This window comes from Gymnodraco acuticeps, unplaced genomic scaffold (genome assembly GCF_902827175.1).
Source record: "Gymnodraco acuticeps unplaced genomic scaffold, fGymAcu1.1, whole genome shotgun sequence".
Taxonomy (NCBI): domain Eukaryota; kingdom Metazoa; phylum Chordata; class Actinopteri; order Perciformes; family Bathydraconidae; genus Gymnodraco; species Gymnodraco acuticeps.
Window position 1 is genome coordinate 3,116,826 of NW_022992126.1, and position 17,582 is coordinate 3,134,407.

The window sequence follows — 17,582 nt, forward strand, 5'->3', positions numbered from 1 at the left end:
GGATATAAATACAATCAAACCTCGATGTATACTTCAGAAGCTCCATTTCAAAAAAGTAAAGCATACTGTGTGCACAAGATCATATTACATTAACACATGTAGAGACATCCAATAAGCACACAGGAAAGCACACACACCATATTGCTGAAGCTAAATGGAGACAGGGAGACAACTGTGAGACAGCATGATAGCTGGCAGGGACAACGGAAACACCGTGGAAAAACACAACAACCTCCTCGGAAGAAACAACGCACAACAACAACAACAACAACAACAACAACAACAGCAAGGCACCACACCGGTCACACACACTGCACAGAGACAGATGGTTGTCGTTTACCTTTTTGTGCGTCGAAACATGTTGCTAGCAGCAGAGGCTGTGTTGGCAGATGATCATGAGCGCAGCTGAGCCTCTCACACACACACACACAAACAGAGGCAGTCAAGAGGCAGCAGTTACGCTCCACATCCTGGTCATTGTCCAAGCCTCCTTGCTCGGCTGAGGTTAAGACACACTACACCACACCACACACACACACACACACACACACACACACACACACACACACCGCTGTCTCGCTGCGCGGGAGTGTGTGCAAGGATTCGGAGAAAATGATTAGAGAGATTTGAAAACGTCAGCCATGTCACAACTGGAGGATTAAAGAAAGAGCGAGAGAGAGAGCGAAGAAGAATAGAGAGAGAGAGGGGACAGGCTGCCGAGCGTCCCTGTCAGGAGGAGAGAGGATTGTGGGGCTCTCAAGGGTATCGTGCCAAGCCAGGAAGTGTGGAGAGGCAGGGCGAGGGGGGAGGGTGGCAGAGGGAGAGAGAGAGAGAGAGAGAGAGAGAGAGAGAGAGAGAGAGAGAGAGAGAGAGAGAGAGAGAGAGAGAGAGAGAGAGAGAGAGAGAGAGAGAGAGACAGCCAATCAGACGTGAGGAGACAATGGAGCAACAAACTGTCGACTAATGGATACAAGACGGGAGGTGGAATGAGGGGAAAGGGGTGTTTAAGCTGGCTCTGATAACAGGATACTCACTACATTTCTTATTGACAACAATATGAAAGTCAACAATGACCTTACCCTACAAAAGAGCATGCCAGAGTTTATCCCTCTGTGATCTCCATTGTTGCCTGAAAGCTATTAAAGGATGAGGCTGGCCAATTCTATGTTTTGTTATTGTCAATAAATGGCATGAAAAGATAAAGAAAAGCTTGAGTCTGTCTCTCAATGCTTCCACTGTGCCAGGCTGTATGTGGCTCCAAGCGCAACAAGCCATTCGCTCCGACTGAAAGCCAACATCTTTAACCAGTAATGAAAACAAAAGCTGAAATGAGACAGCAGGGCATTATACTTTGGAGCAAATGTTACTCAAACTGTGGTAAATAGAACATTTGTTTGGGACTACTTTATTTTACAGACCAGGGTGTAAGACATAGATACAATAAACGACAGCGCCCAAGTTAAAGGTATTGAAGGAACATGTCAACAAGTGCATGACTGGTTTATGTTTTTGGTAGAATACCATTACTGCTGCTTGTTGGTCTTTATATTACTGCTTTGATTTTAGCGAGACAGGAAAAGCAGGGGGTGACACGTCTCCACCCGTTCAGCTTCTACAGCGTCCAGATCTTTTGTCTACAAAAGCATAGACTTGTCTTTTGCTAAGAGCCCAGCTGCTTTAGGACAATTGAGCCGCTAGAGAAATATGTATATATGTGTGTATTTCAATAATTACGTCCAGGGCTGAGCATGCTTGTGGCCAAAGTCTGGCTAGTATATAGGAAAGTCTCGTCAGATGGATCAACTCACGTTTGGTTCGGGGATTTCCCTGGGTTTTAATGACAACACAAAAGTCAAAACACCACCCTTGAAAATGCACATTATGACACACATTCTCCTATGAAAACCTCCACATTGGATGAACTCTTGCATCCTCTATTTGTCCTAGATATCAGGATCTGCTCTGAAAGAGACATTTAATTTCTGTGTGAGTGTGTGCGTGAGTACGCCCTCCCTCCCTCCCTTTGAAACAAATCCACCAAATGTTAAAGCTGACGTGGGGTGACAGTTGCCCAGTAGTGCTGAGGGGAGTAATTCAATAATGGATGCCGTCTCTAATGTGGGAGTCTGGATGGATAAAATATACATGGGAGAGGAGGGAGGGACGGGGGGGGAGGAGTAGGGGGGGGGGGGGGGGGCGATGATATCATTGAAACACAGTGGGGGGTCACAGACAGGGATGGGCAGCATGATATCATATGGATGACATGGTGTCATTTTAGTGAGAGCTCTCTCTCTCTTCCGAGGCTTATTTAACCTCTCAGGATTTCAGTATCTGGTGACCTGTTTGTCCTTCAGGTCACTCTATTCTCACTCTGCTATAAACGTCCATTCATTACGCCCAGAGTGTAAGACTCCAGCTCCACCCACAGGAGGATGTGTGCAGGAAAATCCAGCAGAGAGGGGGGGCCGAGAGAGCTGACCGTGAGCCCACAGCTCCGGTGTCTCCTTCATCACGTCATGCAGTGACATCTGCTGCTCGGAGGTCAGGGTTCAAGGAGCAAACACACTCGGTGTCAGCAGTCAGAGACACACACACACGCTTAGAGCACACCAGATTACTGACCGCACACACAGAAGCATGCGCCCCAACTAAGGCAGTACATAGTTATAACACATGAACACACACACACACACATTACATGCCCTATGCATGTTTAGGCTGCCATCCTCAGGCCAACGCTGCCAGACATAACCTCCGCAGAGTAACATGCATGCAGAATATTAAACAGACAACTACACACAGTAATACAATCAATGTTAGATAAAACGTCAGCTCACTACAGGAAAGGAAATCCATGCTTCACATTTACAACTTCCTGAGCTGCTTGCACATTAACAGCTTATGAAGAGAGTTATGTGATTCCTATTCTGCTCACTATAACACAAGAGGCCAAGACGAAAGTGAAACGGGATGAAAAGTATTGGTCTGGACTACAGCAATTTCATGAACATTTGAAGGACTTCCACACTCAAAGTGATGATGGCAAAGTGCAATCATTTTGTGGAAAATTACACCCCCCTCTATGTTCAAAGGCAATTTCAGACCGCCTTTTCAGCCGACATAAGACACTTTTCCAAATTCTGCCTGAGTTGTGAAGTGCCTTTAGCGGCAGCCGCCAGCTACTTTCTGACTTTAAGAGTAGATGAGGAAATCCACTGCAAGAGATGATATTGTCAAGAAGTAAACAGTAATTAAGATGTAGCAAATGAAACACTTCCAGAGACAAAAGCCTCATAGAAATGTCACTTCAGCTTTTGTATAAAACATTTTTTTGGAGTAAAAGAGTAAAACGCACTGAGCAAGGAAAAGAAAGAGTGGTGAGTTTCATTTCAGCACCACGGACAGCGACTCACATTCTCACATACATTACATTTAGAGAATCAGCTGCATTTAAAGACAGCCTGTGCTCAGTTTTTCTGCTCAAATGTCACCATGTTCTTCTTTGGTGTAACAGTTTAACATGTCTGTGCCACAAATGAAGACACTTTAATTAGTTTAGTCAAACCTCTCAGGATCATTCGAACACACTGTTTTCCAAATGGCCCAGAAAGTGTCTCCAGAGGTTTCTAATTCAGTCCCGTCTCTGTGGAAAGGCCAACTGGACTTCTCTTTCTCCAGGAAGCTAATCTTGCTTTACGAAGCTTCCTGTTTAAATCTGGCGTCACTGTTGACTTTTTGAAGGAATTTCCATTAAACATTTAATTCAAGAGCATAATGAGAACTGAAATAAGAAATGACTCTTCCTCCTACTCACTGCTCAGGATTATAATGTTTTTATCTACAAAATAACACTTTTAAACAATGGACTACAAGTTAAAGGACACCTATCATGCAAAATGCACTTTGTGATGTCTTTTATACATAAATATGTGTCCTCGGTGCGTCAGGGAACTCACGCAGCGTCAGAAAATAAAACTCTCTCTCTTCTCCTCCGTACCCAAATCTTTTAAAAACAGGGGTACGATTAGCAGATACAGATTTGCTGCCGATCTGACGTCAAATCGGCAGCGGACCCACAGAAAATTGCTATCAGAAACAATGCCTGACGTGTTTTGGACGTAATCTCGTCTTTGTTTACATTAGCAAGCCTCGCTAACACTCAGAGCTAACCTGTACTGTAGAGCATGTGTTTAAAAAGCAGGAAATACAAAAAGGAACTCACCTTGTGATAAACCCGCAAGAGAAAAAGCATTTGAGCTCCATAGTGTTTCAGAAATAATCTTCGATGTGGTTTAAACAGGATGGCGTTTTATCACAACCGAATGTAACTTTATCTCCGGTAGAATTCTGATCAAGCATTAGCTCCGCCTCCTCTTCTTTCTTTTTTCAAGCTAAGGACCCAAAATCCGCGTTTCTCTAACAGGGCTTCAAAAGAGGGGTATGAGCAGTATGAGGCATGGCTACAATGGGTGATCTGTTTGGTATTTTGAAAAACACACAGACACACAGACATGTTTTGTATAGGTATGGCTCTACAAAATATTTTTCCAATATAGCATGATAGGTCCACTTTAAGCCCTGTTTTTGTTGGCAAACATTGGTTTTATGATTGTTAAAAGTATGCTGATTGAGCTACTTGCAGTTCCTGTCTTCAATGTATCCGTTTGTACAGACAACTATACTAAATGCTTTGATAGTGAAGAAAGTTTCATAGACATAAGGAGCGTCTTCTTCTCTCAATTTATAAAAATGTAATGAGCAAAATGAGCAAAAACTCCAATAGCGGTGGAAAAGTCTGATACTAAAGGGACTCTACTCTTCTCTAAAAATGATTAAAGAGATTCATTAACTACATGTTGGGGTGCGCTACTGGCTCAAAGATAACTTATTGTCAATGAGAGCACAATTTGGAAATTGGAAATGTTTCTATTTCCGATTCCTGAAAGCTAACATTTGCTTCAACTAAAGAAATCTTTTTGACACGGTAGAAATGCTGTCAGTCACATTGTGTGTCTCATGTATATATAGTTCTTATTCCTGCATTTTACTCACACCATTACGTCTCTCGCACTATTGAATTGGACTGTATTAGCTCTGTATTCATTATCATGCTTTAAGTATAGTTTGTTGTATAATTGGTAGAGTTTTGAGCTTAAGATCGTCATTGCCAAAAACTACACAAAAAATAAAGCCATTAAGTGTTGAATCTAAAAAAAAGGATCTCTAATGCCAGTGCACAATGAGAAGTGAGGAGCGATTACAGCAACTGCTCATCCGTTCAATGTACATACACCCATGTGGTTATTGTGACATCTTTGATCAACTATAATTGTCATAATGTATGCACAGTCAGTGATACACTTTCTGCTCTCTTGTTGTTGGCTTAACTCATTTGTCTAACACATCATGTACTCATCATGTACTGCTTTATTCTCCCTCCTCAACCTCAGCCTTCTCACGCCCCCGCAGGTTGTTGAGGTCAGAGCACATCTCTCCTGCTGCTGAACGTTCATCGCACGGCTCACTGGTGCAACAGATTGGGCCGACAGAGACGAGGGCTCACGCAGAGCGGGAACATGCTGCACTGCAGTCTGAAGGCAAAATACCATCGTTTCTCCACCACTTCCTTTAACAGAGCTGACCGATTCAGCACTGAAAGATGGTTTTCCTCCTTTGTCTTTCAGCTCAGAAAGTGTGTAACCATACCATGTAGAAAAAGCAGTAAACCAAAAATGTGTCCTGTATGGTATTTTATCGCACCTTTAAGTGTATTTAAATATAAAAATCCATATATGTGGATATTGTCTTTTCAGAGAATTAACTATATTTCCATCATTTCTCTTTGGAAAATAATTCCATGAAGTCCACATCATTTCAGAAAGTCCAAGTAAACTCAAAGATAAGGGACAGTATCTCAATACATTTATCTATCCAGAGATACGTAAAGAAAAATAAGCTTAAATTCAAACTTACCTGCTACTTTTCCTCGGCAGAGGTAGATCCTTCTGGTGAGAAAGAAAAGGAGGAGAGAAGAGAAGAGGGGGAAGAACAGATGAATTAGCCTCACTTCAAGAGTGAAATTCATGCAATCACTTTTTACACAGTGGGAAATAATGATTAAATGTACTGTAGGTGCTGTTAGAAATTATGAATTGGCATAATAATAGTATCAGTTCATACTGAAACATTAACTTATTAGATGCACATGCCTGATAAGTTACCTGAAGAAGAACAGGAAATGTTTTTGCTTCTAAACAATCTTTTAATTTCTTATGTGTTTTCTATTTTTAACTCATCATATTTCTCACTGATGTTGTTTTTATGCTTTCACATCACTTTGTTGTCTTTTAGTATACAGATAGGTTGTGCATAAATCCAATTCGTTCAAGGTCACACATTGTACTGATACACTCTACACATCTGCGTAGGCTTAGCATAAATAGGTTTCTTGAGTTATTACGGAGGAAATATATTCAAGAAGCAACAGATTATCTTTTGGAAAGCTTTATGCAAAAGCAACAAAACATCAGATCGTATAATTGAGATGAAACTCAGAGGATGACAGGTATTACTATACATTATACCTTACATTTGCTTATATGACCCTTAAAATAAAGCCATATTCACTTGTGCCCCCTTTACACAGATTAGGTCTTATTGTGGACATCATTGGGAGTTTTCCTTAGCACACTATTTCAAAAGAAGAAGCAAACAGCATGTTTTAAAACACTAGCAAATGTTTTTAAATTAAATAGTAGCTCATGCTGGGATACATCTATAGCTAGTTTTGTGATTCCTTTGTCTCATGCAAGTGAAACACAGTTTGAAAACTGATCCCTGAGTGCTAAGTGCTCAGAGAGGAATCAGCAGGTTGAGTGGAGCCAAAGTCAATTTAAAACATGTTGCTGCTATATTTATGACATCGGGACACAACAGCAAGGACTCTGATGGGATTAGGATCTACTGGGAGGAATCTGTGTGGCGCTTGTTGCCCATCTATTCCCAATTTGATTCCACTTAACACTCGACTAAGGTAAAATCGGATTGCCATCATTTTCTTTTGTCAGCCTGTACTGCACTGTTTATAGAGCTATTTTCTGCAGCCGAGTGTCTTTGTTCAAATAGCTATCATTATTTGTTTCATTTGAGTCAGAGAAGGTTTAATGAATCAGAGGCATGTGTGATAGGAAATCGAAAGGAAGTGAGAAACCCCACCAGGGTCAGATAGGTTGATAATAAACCAGCTTGAGAGGAAAATAAGAGACTGTATTTGGTTTTCCGGTAGAACGAGAATGTCCTCCTGTTAGACCTCCTGAAATGTGTCTCTCTCTCTCCCACAGTCTATCTCTTTGTCTTTGTACAGTATAAGTAAACAAGCATTACGAAAGCCAAACAAAGCCGAGCTGATGAAACATGACTTGACAGCTGGAGCTCTCGTCTCCAAACAATCTCAAAACAAACTCACAACCCAAACTCGCTGATTTACTTTCCAGCACTTAGGCCTTAGATCTGGCACTTAATGCAAACCTATTGGGAGCCAGCAAGCAGAAGAAAAGACTGCAAGACACAGTGTTATGCATCAGAAACAGTTTTATAAAAGGCTTGTTGAAGAAATCTCTACCACAGTCTTGACAAGAAGGTCAGTATAAGCAGCAGTAAACACATGAACAAAGAAACATGACAAATGCTACTTTGAACTGACTACTTAAAAACAATTGGTCTATATTGTAAGAAATATGCTTATTCCCTTTATCTTGGTGAGAGTTAGATGAAAATATATGTACCACTCTCGTGTGTTTAGTATGGAGCTCAAACCTGGAGCCGATAGCTTAGCATAAAGATACGAAGCAGGAGAAACAGGTAGCCTTGCTCGAATTGTTCAAAAGGTTGCTTAAAGTGTTAGTGGATCTCATTTGTATAATCAAAACGTGACATTAAACCATTATTTGTGTTTTTAGAGAGGTTAATAAGCTGCTAATTGTTCTCAATACATTTGGATTAAGTTGTTCTGTCCGCGTTGAAGTGTAGTTGATCTGCTGTTTGCCTTGCGATCTCAGTGTAAGCTAAAACAAATAAGACTACATAACTACCTATACAACTACAAAATACTGTGTTTACATTTCTGTTTGTGGACAGACTAAACGTACACATATAATGTTTTAATCACTTAGCTTTAGAGGTGTATTTTTGTAATCTTTGGGGCGAAGGATAGCTGTTTTCTGCTGTCTGTCGCTTCATATTTAACATACAAACATGAGGTGAAATTGATCTTCTAATCCAAACTTCTTAACGTATTTCCCAATATATCCAACTAGTTATTTAAATTAAGAGAGTGATCACTTTTTTTATGGGATGAGTGACATCACCCATAGGGAGCTCTTTCTGGGACAAGTTACATCATCGAGAGGAAGTGAACTCGGCCAGGGTTACTCAGAGAGCCCCGCAGGAGTGTGTGTGTGTGTGTGTGTGTGTGTGTGTGTGTGTGTGTGTGTGTGTGTGTGTGTGTGTGTGTGTGTGTGTGTGTGTGTGTGTGTGTGTGTGTGTGTGTGTGTGTGTGTGTGTGTGTGTGTGTGTGTGTGTGTGTGCGTGTGAGTGTGGGGTGATAGGGGTGGCTAATGGATAAAACCCAACACCTGCTCCCTCTCGTTCTCACTGTCCGACAGACGGCTACGTGTTGTTGCCATGTTACTGGTTACTCGAGCATTTCTATGACCAGTATTCTTCTTCGTTTCTCATGAGTGACCATGACAACCTATCAAAACTCTGAGTGATATCCACTTTGCTTCAGCTACAGGCAAAGAAAATGAACCTTGCATATTACAACACCAAGGATAGACAGTATAACATTGGTTTATCAGTTTGGATCGCAACAAAAGTACAAGGAAAGGCAGTCAAATCTCTAAAAAGGTACAATATTGTTTAATAGGACTGACCGTCAACTTTTTAATGGTGACACAGCTGTACATTACCTTCACCAAGGAAGTCGTTTTTTAAGATGTTTGTCAGCAGGATTAAGAAAAAACTACTGGCCCTAATGTTCCTGAAAACGTTGTGTAAGGATTTAGCATGGAGCAAAGAATAATCCAAATCATGGTGCGGATTAGTGTTACTTGACACAAGTCTGATTCACATCTCTCATGAGAATTCAAGTCCGGATATTAAGACTTCCATGAAACAATAAAGAGCACAATCGGGCAACAAATCTGTGAGCACTTCCCTCACAAAACAAATGAATATTTAATTCTTCAGGCATTGTATTAATTTGTGTATACAATAATTTGTGGGCAGATACAGCTACACAGCCCCACACTAGTTCATTCAGAAGGCTATTTTGAATCATCTTTTGCAAATAACAAATATTGTGCCTCCTGCAATTTGGATATTGTTCAAGTCCATGTTTAAATATTATATTCAATTTTAAAGCGTTGATGAAAATGTCAGCCCTACATCAGTGTTGCTATAACCTATAACCCCAAACTAAAGGGTTGTGTCTACATTTACATTCAATGAATCCAACTATTTATATTCATACGCTTCTATGTTATCAAAGGAAGCAATTGTCATAGTGGGCCATTTTAGAAAAATTATCCTGACATGAAAAAGACGGATAAGTGAAGCATATGAAGTATCAATAATGTAATTACATGATACAAGAAAAGCAAAGGGTAGTAATATAACAGTAATCACAGGCCTGGATGATCATTATGTGTGATTGTTCATCATTAAAACACATTTCCTGCCATAACGATTACACTTGAATGTCATGACGTGTCCCCACACACAGCAAACCTCACACTAACTACACACTGCATCAATATCCGCCCGTGGGGAAATAGGTGGAAACAGCAGAAAGGTGTGATATCCCCCACACACACAAAAGCATGCACACGTCATTAATACTGGAAGTGTAATATTTCTGCAGTTTTACTGAAGGATCAATACGTTCAAATCGGACAAGAAGATGTGCTGATGGCAAAAAGTTGTTCTTCAAGTGACTGCAAATCATTCTCTTTCAGCCGCTATACAGTTCATTCTGAAAGGGACGTTCAAAAGTGAAGAGAAGGTGTCACATGATTTTGTTCTGTTTTTTTGTGCGTTATATTTACCCAAGGATAAAGCGAAGGCCAACTGGAAACCGAAGAAAATAAGAATGTTAATATGCTGCTGCTCTGGGCTTCTGTTCTGTTTCTACTGCCAAAATTGACAGCAGATTGTGAGGCAAATGTCACGCTGTGTATTATTCAGTCTAATGGTTGTACTTAAAAGCTTTGAGATCAATGGTCATTACACTGAGGTCTACAAATAATGTCTCATTGAAGGACATTTAACCTATTTCACTTTCTTGCTACACCAGATCTAGTTTAGTCCTTAAATAAGTGCTTTTTCTTTCCTTACTTTTGTCCATTTGTGTGTGTTTTGGCAAATAAGTTGGGCTCAAGCTTTTGGCTTTAAAGATGTCTGGCACGATAATTCAGGCCTAGTTAGAGTAGTCCAAATATTTGAAGCTATTCCCAAATATATTCTGTCCCAGATCTGTTACTTTGATCTACACTTTGCTGTCTCAGTTCAAAACCTAGCCTCGTTGAATAATACTGACATCAGAAGGACGTGGTGGGGCAGAACAAAGCGGTGGGCATGGCAGTGAGTGACAGGACTTGGCATATAGAGCCGGATCGTCTGCAGTGATCACACTCTTATCCCTTGTGCTTAGCATATTGGAAATGGGCACACTGCCCAGAACAAAATATTGGAAAGATGATGATAGTGTGTGTGCAGTGTGTGTGTGTGTGTGTGTGCGTGTGTGTGTTTGTATGTGTGTGTGTTGCACTGCATAATCCTACAGCAGAGAGGTGAGACATGTCGTATGACTTGTGTTTGTATGTGTGTGAGTGTAAGTCGATCCACACACACCTTAATGCTCGAGATGTCAGGATCATCTTCACTTGATGAAAACGATTCATCTCAATGACACACACTCACCTGCAGTTATAGGCTTATATATTGGTGCCACTAATCATTTTAGTTTCTGTTTCTTAGGTTTCATGTGAGAAAATAATGGCGTTTGGCAGGAAGACCAGTACTATGTGATGGTTTTTTTTTTAAAATGATTTGGCAGTAATGAAAACAGTAATATATGACCTTATGACTATCATCACGTCCAATCACCGCTTTCGCCAAAGATTTCCCTCTAACTAGGTGTCAAATAAAGCAAAAATGAGCGAATATAACCACAAGTGGTCAAGGTTATGAATTTAAACAACGTAATGGGTTAGGTTTAGGAAAGGATCATAGTTTTTTGACCGGGCGGCAGACACCCTATCCGTTTTTAAGAGTGCGCTTAAGACCTTCCTTTTTGATAAAGCTTATAGTTAGGGCTGATTAGATTCAGCCCCTAGTTTTGCTGCTGTTAGGCTTAGTTTGTCGGGGGACACCTTACTTCTTCCTTCTCTCTGTCTGTACAGTACCTGTGTACTGTGAATAACCCAGCTTCCCCCACATTTCTTTTTGGTGTCTATCTACGCCGGGATCCTGAGTCGTGGCTGATCCTGTTGCTGCGGTCCTGTGTCCTGGATCCTGAATCATGTGTCCTGGATCCTGTGTCCTGGATCCTCTATCCTGAGTTCTGGATTTGAGTCCTGGACTTCGAGTCGTGGCTGAACCTATCACTGTGGTCCTGCCTGACTCATCATACTACTTCCCTGATGCCTCCCACAGGCTTGTTGACATCCTCGTGGATTCATCTTCTTATTATAGACACATGCATTTCCAAACATTTGGTCTACCTACGCTGTAAAATGTATTATCTCTTCGATTTACACACGGCATCTATTGCACGTCTGTCCGTCCTGGGAAAGGGATCCCTCCTCTGTTGCTCTCCCTGAGGTTTCTCCCATTTTTCCCTTTAAACTGTGGGTTTTCTCTAGAAGTTTTTCCTTGTACGATGTGAGGGTCTAAGGACAGAGGGTGTCGTATTGTCATACTGATATTCTGTACAAACTGTGAAGTCCACTAAGACAAATGTAACATTTGGGATATTGGACTATATAAATAAACATTGATTGATTGATAGTTTGAGTTAAACTGAGGAAATGAAAATTGTGAAGTTACATGCGGAAGTTAAGTTGTCAACATAAATAAATCAACAACTTCTGGGTGAAAGTCCTTTTTTTTTTTACCTACACTGTATCCATCCACCCCAAACTCCTCTATCAGTGGACTTTCCCGCTTTTTCCACCAAAACAATTTATCTGAGCGTCTTATGTTACCACAACGAGAAATTAAATGCAAAACATGCATTGAAAAAGCATGCGAATGATATAGGAAATGTGGGTGTTATTCATTCAATACTAGTTGAACATTACATTTTTACATTTGTATGTGTTTTTTTTTTAATATGTTTCTAGTTATTGTGCTTTTTATCATGTTTTTAATTATTATTTTATTATTGTACTCCCATTGTGTTATTTAATATTGTTGCATGTACAGCACTTTGGTCAACTGAAGGTTGTTTTAAATATGCTATATAAATAAATAAAGATTGAGATTGAGATTCAGCATCTGGTGACAGCAGGCTGGGAAACGGCAAGTCTCTCGGGACAAAAACATCTGTTAAGTCATGTACTTTATTGTAATGTAATTTATATTCAGCCTCATGTCACGCCCTCACATGCCATGTGGAGCTGCCAGAAAGAGAGGGTGAAAGTGAAAATGAAGGTGAGGAAGAAGTGAGACATAGAGAAATATATGGATTGATAATAGGAGATGTTGAAGGTGAAGGATAAACTGAGTGCTAAATAAATAAAATAGAAGTGTAGAGTATTGTGGAAGTGAGAGAGACAAATGGAGAGAGACGAAGAAGAATTAAGGAAGACATCAGGATGAATCAATCAGGACACTAAGTGACTGCAAGTAGCCATTAAAGAGAGTGAGTCCTTCCAAGAAGAAGAATGTTTCAGCAAGCGCTCCAAAAACAAACACATTTACGTCCAGGTGACGAAGCCGTCTAGAGAGCCTGCTGCAATTATGATATGAGGAACTCAGGAGACACTGTGTTCTGTTGCGGCAAAGTCATCGAAGATAAAAAAGCAGATGTGTTAAAGGAAATGTAGACACCGTGTCTCCTTGACGTTGTTTGTCCACCAGAGTTATATTTTCTATTGTAAACTTTCCTCTTGGTATACATCATTACAATTATTTAACGACTACATTTAAGTAAAAATGTACAATACAGTGTTTTTACTGTCATGTACCGGGAAGTTGGCAACTGATTCTCCATAAGATTTATAAGAAATGCTATGAACCTTAGTAGTCAAATAGATCCTATTTCTGTATATTTTACAACGTTTTTTAACCATTCAAAGTTTCTTTACAGTTTGTATTAAGTTAACAATAAATGCATATGATTTAAATTTGGTTGTGTTTGTTAAATCAATGAATGAGAGGCCTGATTGTATTTTCATCAATGATACAAATTGGGTTTCAATATTGATTGACACTAAGCCCTACCTTAGTTTTAGCCCCATTTTTTTCAGTGTCCACAATCATTAATGAAAAGTGATGTAATCTCTACGAGACACAAACATGCCACACACACACACACACACACACACACACACACACACACACACACACACACACACACACACACACACACACACACACACACACACCTTCCTCTTCCTCTCTCTCTAGTGTGAAAGTAGATCCAGACAGAAAAGGGATCCAGATATTGTAATAGCCTCTTAATGGGGTCTACTGTAGCCCACAGCTGCTGCCTGCCTGAGGTCTATGCTGCCCCCCCTCTCCCACAACCCTCCCCCCCCCCCTGGCCCTTTCAGCCCGTCCTGCTGCTGGTGGTCGGTCTTCCTCCCTGAGGGCTCACAGTGCTGTTAGGCCACCATTAGTTCTGCTAATGGGCCTGACAACTGCGCCACATCCGCGGCATTTAGACCTCCTCTGTCTGAGATATGGATATCGACCACTTCAAAGGAAATGGAGAGTAGGGGGAGTCAATTTGATATGTACGTGTAGGCATGAAAGTTATGTACAAACACACCCACACACTCACAATATGCTTAGTGTAGCCACTGCATGAGCACAGACCTTATTATGCACTCTGACTAAAATCAAAAGTTTGACTCACCGGTAATCTTGTAAGTGAATGTTTGTTGTATGTCTATCAGTTTGTTCCTGATTAAGTCGGAAACAAAGTCCATCTATGGTGTGTGTGTTTGTATTCATTTCCACTGACAGGGTTCATGTTTAAATTTCAACTACAACTAACTTGTGAGAAATATGTAAATCAAAAGGAGCAAAGTGACTCAATGTCTTCTCATCCATACACCAAACTCTGCCAAAAAGAATGTTTCCTAACTGGATTTTTCTTTTATTTCTTCTTTTTATGTAAACTAAGCAAACGATACATGAATCATCTGAGTGAGTGAGAGTTCTGCCTGATAGTAGAAATCTTGTGTATTGAAGAAATCAACTCCTCTACACAACTTCTCAAAAGAAGCTTATTTAATATTCAAACTAAAACTATTCCTTGATACAGGCATTTTAACAATCAAAAATGACACATTAACGATTTACATCTTTATCTGGCAACAATTTGGTAAGGTATGGTTGGTAAAGTTATCTGTATATTAACATTTGTAAAATTCAATGGTTTTACTTCTTTAAAAGTTAAGTTTTTACATTTTCATACTAAATATTTCTTAATTGTCCTTGAATGTAACTGAATACTGTACTGCTGGTTTTAAGACAGATGGTCATACAATACATAATTTGGAATAGGTCAGTTGGGTTTTTAGGAAGTATGTAAGGGCATTTTACAATCTTTGATCTTTCTTCCGTTTCTCTCTCTGCACTTTACCAGAAACCATTATCAAAAGCCTCAGTCTAAATGTCACCAAGATACAGTTCACCGGAAATCTTCAACAACCAGCAGAGTGGTAGAGGTAACAGATTTTTACTAAGAATTAAATCGTCATTTACTTACTTAATCAAACACAGACATCAATGTTAGTGTCTGCTTAATTCACTAGGCCTTACAACAGGATGGTATGGCACTTGCGGAGTTAACTCTGATACCGGCGGTGTTACTGCTATGTTTTCCCAGCTGAACAACAACATTTGTGCAGGAAATCTTCTGACGTTGCTGTTCTATATTTTATAAATGAAGAGCAATCTTCAAGAGCAGAATATCTTGGCACAATGTGCAGCTGAGTACTTTTACTCTAAATGAATTCACCAGGAAGCAGGAAAGCACTGGCAGACAGACAATGGCCCTGCATAGTAAGCTTTGCCTGCCTCACTTGATTAATTTCATGCAAGCGCCAACCGCACAGAGGAAAGCCTTGGGGAAGCTTTAACCAGCGTCTTCCCGTGTCTGTCATTATGTACAAGATATGTGCTAAGTGACTAGCTTCATCATGCAAAAATAACAACATAATCTACTACTCAGTCTCTTTCAGCAGCTCAGACTCATCACTGTTTTTATAGTGGATGATGATGATGATGATTGGATGATGATTTTCTATATTTGTATTTAATTCGACTAAAGTGCCAAACCGGGTTAACAACCAAAAATACAGCTCAGTAAAGTGCTCAAAAATGTCATTCCATTCCAAGATTACGACATATTTTACCACTTGGCGTTGGACAAAACCTTATACCTTCTCTCCCAAGCACTGCAGATAATATCTTCTACAAAAACAGTCCCTTTCTGAAGGACAACACAAGTCGTTTATAGTCCGAGAGCCAAAATAAATCCACATAAAAAGGGGTCGTTTTAGTAAATCACATATCCTATGTCCTCATAGAAAGAGCAATAAAACACAAAGTTAACCTCATTCTCAATTACACCTTGCTAGAGACTGTATTATGTCCTCCTCTGGAGTGGCTTTAAACCTGCCAGTCTCTTACTTGTAGTGTAGCTGAGCATATTTGCATATACTATAGGGTAAAATACATATTATTCTGAGTCCAAATCTGTTATTTAGCTCTATTTCAATCACTGCACTTATTTGTTTTGCCTTTACAAATTGTGTTTGTTCACTGTCAAAGATGTGTTAAGATTTTTCCAAACAGTAACTTGTGCACATGTGGACAATCTTACACATCAATGAGCTGGACGGTTTTAAAGTAATGAAATATCATGATTTTGCAAGATATTCAACAAATATAATAATAGCTAAGTGTCAAAATAGTCAACACTTGCACTTATTCGGAATTAATACATGTTGCTTATGTACAACATTCAAACAAAACAATATGGTGACAAATAAGGTTAAGAAGTTCTCACCTGCAGCCTCCGTCTTCGGATGATCCCAGAATCATCCATGGCGCGTGTCCGGAGTCACCTGTCGTAGTGTCTCGTGGGCTCCTGTGGTTTCCAGGTGACGAGGGCGAGAAGACGCACCACTCTCGCGTGGCTTTCAGCGAGTCAATTTACTACTAAACCGAAATGCTTGGCGTTGTGTCGTCCGTTTTTAACATCACCAGCGAAAAACAGTGATCAATTGTTGCTGTTTTGGTGAGGGTGGTCATTGAAAGCTTGCGAAAAAGCGTATCTTGTCTCGCAAAAAAAATACTTTACAATCAAAATACATAAAAGTGCTCAACCCTGGCAGTTAGAGAGTGATGGAGACTGACATGGGCTGCTCTGTGGTGGGATCTGCTGAATGAGAAGTCCAGCTGAGAGACAGAGAAGAAGCCCAGACTGTCAGACTGAAGCTTATCAAAGCTCAAATAAGATGAAACAAATAAGTTTGCACACATCTGTCATCCCCGAGACATCTAGTATGAGTCACAGTTTTAAATAATAATGTAAAAATTGCACCAGTTACAGCAAAATGCAACTATTGTCATCCTGTAAAATGCTCCTCTCACAACGATCCTCTCCTTGAAGCTACGGGCTGCAGAAATCCGTACATACTACAGGAGTCCACGGCAGCTAAAGCACAAACACCATTTCTGGGCTGAGAAAGCTCCAGTGCATGCATGTACACGGAGTTCATAGCATGCATATTGCACATTATTGCCCAACTACAAATCTCGATTTTATGACACATCCAGGCGCTGTCAAAGCTTTAAAAAAAGGCGAGATCAATGACAATCTGTAGCGACTCTTTACGTCCCTCTGGTGATGCACGTCGGAGCTGAAAGCAGGTTGATCACCTCGCGTTTTCCTCCTTCGATACAAAGATTTGTCCGTTTTTCTGTCTTCTCACAGGTACACGATATGTTGTTCACTATGTTCTTCTCTGATGTAAGATTGATTTTCTCGCGTAACGATCTGTGGTCGCTGCACAGGCTTCGCTCCATCCTCAGCTCTTACCACCCACTTCCTACTACCAAATTACGCTTAACCCTTCAGTCACCAGAGGCTTGCATCAGCTAGTGAAGAGGGTTTTGATAAACAAGTTTTTCGAGGTAACATTTTTAAAGGAGGACATTCATTTTTGCACAGCTCAGGTGCATCAGTAATATAATACAATAATTAACATTAAAAGGAAGTCTTGAAAATGATACAATTCAAGCAACAGTATAATGATGAGCTAAGTGATTAATAGGCA

The 17,582-nt window shown here is 40.2% G+C and overlaps 1 protein-coding gene across 4 annotated transcripts in view; it reads right to left on the reverse strand.

Moving 5' to 3' along the window:
* Positions 1 to 17,337, reverse strand: part of LOC117538014 (microtubule-associated serine/threonine-protein kinase 1-like) — a 78,423-nt gene extending 61,086 nt beyond the window's left edge. For 2 of the 4 annotated variants that reach the window (XM_034203500.1, XM_034203498.1), the window contains exons 1-2: positions 16,310 to 17,337; positions 5,977 to 6,008 (exon numbers count right to left, since the gene is read on the reverse strand). In XM_034203500.1, coding sequence (XP_034059391.1) covers positions 5,977 to 6,008; positions 16,310 to 16,348 — 71 coding nt within the window. In that variant the 5' untranslated portion in view covers positions 16,349 to 17,337. Of the gene's footprint in view, positions 1 to 340; positions 461 to 5,976; positions 6,009 to 16,309 lie in introns of those variants that run through there. The other 2 variants (XM_034203499.1, XM_034203501.1) reach the window with 2 other exon arrangements.
* Positions 17,338 to 17,582: the final 245 nt, after the last annotated feature.